Raw genomic sequence first — 3,662 nt, 5'->3', positions numbered from 1 at the left:
CTTCTGGTCTCAACATTGTCCACTCAGCACTCTGAGAATGACCTCTGCTTCACTAAGAATCCATCCAAACTCCTTGGCCTTGACCTCCCAAGCCCTGCTGAATCCAGGCCTGACCCTCCTCTCAGAACTCATCTTTTACAGTTCCCCTGGCTCCTGCCAGCTTCTGGGCTCCCCGGTGACTTCCTGAGCAAGCTGGGTCACTTTCCTGGCCTTTGTACTTATTTACCCTGCTTTGAATGCTTAGACCCCAAAGCACTCACAACTCTCTTTAGATGTCACCACATCAGTCAGGCCTTATGAGACTGCCTCGTCTAAAATAGCACCTGCTGGCCCCTTGCTCCCTCTCCCCAACCCACTTTATTTTTTCATAACGTACAATGAATGCCATCATCGTTGCATACTTTTACTTGTTTATATGTGCGTTCTTTGCCTCCCTCACCTGGAATGTAAACTCAATAAAACCCGGAGCTTTGCGAGTTTGTTACTTGTTTTGTTTTTCCAAAATATCTCCCTGGCAGCAAGAGTAACTAACTGTCCCTTGGGAGACCTGGGTTGGATCGGCTGCGCTGCACAGCACTGCAAAGGGCACACACGCAAGTTCGAGTCCCTGCTCTGCTGCTTTCCAGTAATGTCCCTGGGAGGACTTATTGAAACCAGCCCCCCCCCCTTTTTTTTAAAGACAGCAGTGAGGATGATAATGGACTTACTGGGTTGTGGTAAGAATGTAATGAATTAATTCACATCAAAACTAGGGTTGTTCTTAGTGTTTGTCATTGTTATAATATTTTTTTAAGATTTATTTATTTATTTATTTATAAGCACTGGGTACAGTCAGAAGCGCTGGAGGGTGAGAGAATTCACCAGAGCCAGAGCGGGGAGCAGAGCAGGCAGAAGGACCGAAGTACACTGCTGAGGGGAGCAGCAGGGGGCAGGAGAGGTCTGCGTGCCATGCGGGACCCTCCTCTGGTGGCCGGGGAGCAGCCGGGGATCGAACTGGCGTTGCAGAGGCTGCGGGCAGCTTCACAATCCAGCGCTCCACTGCTGCGCCACCGGGGAGGCCCCATTGTTATAATTTTACAGCATGTTTATATATATATATATTTTCCTCAAAGGAAGGGAAAATTTATTGGTCCTGGGCAGAATTCACGCACCCAAGGTGGGGGTTAGTGAAGCCGCCGTGTTTATATTTTTAAAGATTTATTTATGCATACAAGGGCTGGGGTGCAGGCCAGAGATGCAGAGGGTGAAAGGATTCACCAGAGACAGAGAGGGGAGCAGAACAGGCAGATCTACTGAAATACACAGCTGAGGGGAGCAGTGAGTGAGACAGGAGAGGTCTGCTGCGCCATGTGGGTTGCTCCCTGGCCAGCCAGCGATCGAACTCGTACTGCAGAGGCTGTGGATTGCTTCGTAGTGCGGCGCTTAACTCCTTGCGTCACCAGGGAGTCCCTAAGTGCTGCATCTTAACCCCTTGCGCCACCAGGGAGGCCCCCAATTTTTCAGTGTATTGAACACGTGGGTTATTGCTATCATGCATGCACGAGGACACCAATACACTCCGCTACTGATACTTAGCGTGTGCGCTCCCCCGGACAATGGGTATAGACATGTGTGCAGGAGTGAACTAGAAAGATGTGACCCCTTTCTCACCAGGAACCTTGAGGAAGGCATGTAATTATTCCTCATGTTAAAGTGCCCAGAAGCAAAAAAGCACAGCCTGTTACTGGAGATATCACGCAGCCTGAGGGCCAGGGAGGATTCTGGGGGTTAGCGGGTGTTCCCTGGGACTAAGGACATACAGGTTTGACCAGGTGGGAAGGAAAGAGAAGCACGTGCAAGAAGACCCCGAGGGGAGAGAGTGCCTGTAAAGGGACGCTAGCGGGGAACCCAGGTGAGTGAAGTGTGGGGGGCTGGGAGAGGCCAGGCTGGAGAATTCGGCAGGGGCCACCGTGCAGGGATCTGGGGGCTCCAGAGAGGACTTTCGTGAGAGTCATGAAAGGAATTGAAGAGGGAGAGGGAGCCCTTAGGTCTGCAATTAGACACGACTCCAGTGACAGCCGCGTGGAAAGCCTTCCTAGGTCTCTGTTCAACTGCTGCCTCACCAGAGACCCTTGGTCTAACACGGCATCACCCTGCCCACCATCTGTGCCCCCTCTACCTGCTTCGTAGGTCATGAGGCTGCATCAGTCTGAGATGATGTATTTTTTTTTAACAGTTTATACCATTTACTTTATTTAACAATCTAGGCGGTTCGCCGTCATTAGCAGTTGCAGGGCAATTTCAGATGCAATTGGGAATTCAGGAATCTCGGTCCAGCTGTTTGTGCAGTGAACACACAGCCCCTTTGACAGCCGCTGAGAAGGGATCGCTCTCAAACTGATTTCATTTGTAGCAAATTGACTGGGGCCACTCCACGTGGCTTCTATTGTTCCTGATGTTGGGGCTTGCTCTCTTTTTACAATAAATTCATGGCCATCATGTGATATTAATTTGACATACATGGCATCAGGACCTTCACAGTCACTGTGGGTTTCCCCCTCCCTCTGTGAATTTCTTCTGGAACTGTACTCCACTTCCAGAGCAACTGTGGTAGTGTCTCGTCCCCTCCACAGCCACACTGTGTCCCCGAGCACCGCCAAAGCCCTCACTCCAGGGCCGCCCCCACCCCCGATGATATTACACTTTCTCATGCTTGTCCTGATACCCGCGTTGGAACAGAAACCCTGCAAGAGCTGGAACTTTGGGGAGGGGAGAGATTGACTGCAGAGAGGCCAATTAGGAGGCTGGTGCAGATGGCCTGAGCTCCAGAATTTTCACTTGCTAGGAGGGTTAGGAGCAGCTGTCTGCCTGTTAGAGAGCAGGAGGAGGCTAGAGGACTTGACTCAGCTTGAAGTTCATTTGCATAGCACTTTACATAAGACTGAGAAAATGTCAATGAATAGGGTAGGGAGGCAGCTGTAGATAAAGGTAGTGGGAAGAGGAGCAAGGTGCCAGCAGACCCAACAGTTCAGGGTATGTTCATTAATTGTAAGTCATCAAGGGTTCGGGGTCAGGTGTGAGACTTGAGAGAAACGATAGAATGGGTAAATGTTGAAGACGTAAGGGACAAGATTTGGTGGCCATATGTGGGAAGCAAGGAAATGGGAAGGTGCTGTCTACCTTTCCAGTTTGAGATACTGGACGTATGGATGGTTATGAATTACCTCACAGCAGATCTTGAGTTCAGCTGTTGTGCCTGAGTCCTAGGTATCTGGGATGCCTGCAGGGCGAATCCAGGAATTAGGCAGACAGGACTGAGGATAACCAGCGGAGTCCTTAGTTAAAAAGACGGTCATTGGAATGAACAATGAAAATAGTGACGCTTCGTGGATTAATGCCTTTTCCTCTGAGATCTCTTTAGGCAAATTACCAGAAATGCTTACATGCAAACATTTTCTGGTTGCAACCTGGCTTCCCCACCTCATCTAAAGAATTCTACAGCCCCCAGATACTTCTGGCAATGAAGACCCCCCTTAAGGGAGAGGTTATTGTTTTTTTTTTAATCTCCTTCCCTCCCCCAAAGGAGGGGTTTTGAAACTTAAGCTTCATTAACTTCAAGGTACTTGTCTCTGCCCTTCAGGACGTTCTAAATGAGGGATGCAATGGAGGGAAGAATCCTGAGG

General features: G+C 49.7%; 1 protein-coding gene across 1 annotated transcript; it reads right to left on the bottom strand.

Moving 5' to 3' along the window:
- Positions 1-2,190: 2,190 nt before the first annotated feature.
- LOC311181196 (elongin-C-like) lies at positions 2,191-2,501 on the bottom strand (the record flags this gene model as incomplete). Its single annotated transcript, XM_084249502.1, has 1 exon — positions 2,191-2,501. The coding sequence occupies one exon, from the start codon at positions 2,499-2,501 to the stop codon at positions 2,235-2,237; it is 267 nt and encodes an 88-aa protein (XP_084105628.1). The 3' UTR covers positions 2,191-2,234.
- Between the last annotated feature and the right edge of the window lie 1,161 nt (positions 2,502-3,662).

Source organism: Talpa europaea, assembly GCF_964194135.1.
Source record: "Talpa europaea genome assembly, chromosome: 12".
NCBI classification, from domain to species: Eukaryota; Metazoa; Chordata; class Mammalia; order Eulipotyphla; family Talpidae; genus Talpa; species Talpa europaea.
Note: the sequence above shows the minus strand (reverse complement) of the source record. Positions and strands in the feature narration are given on the sequence as shown.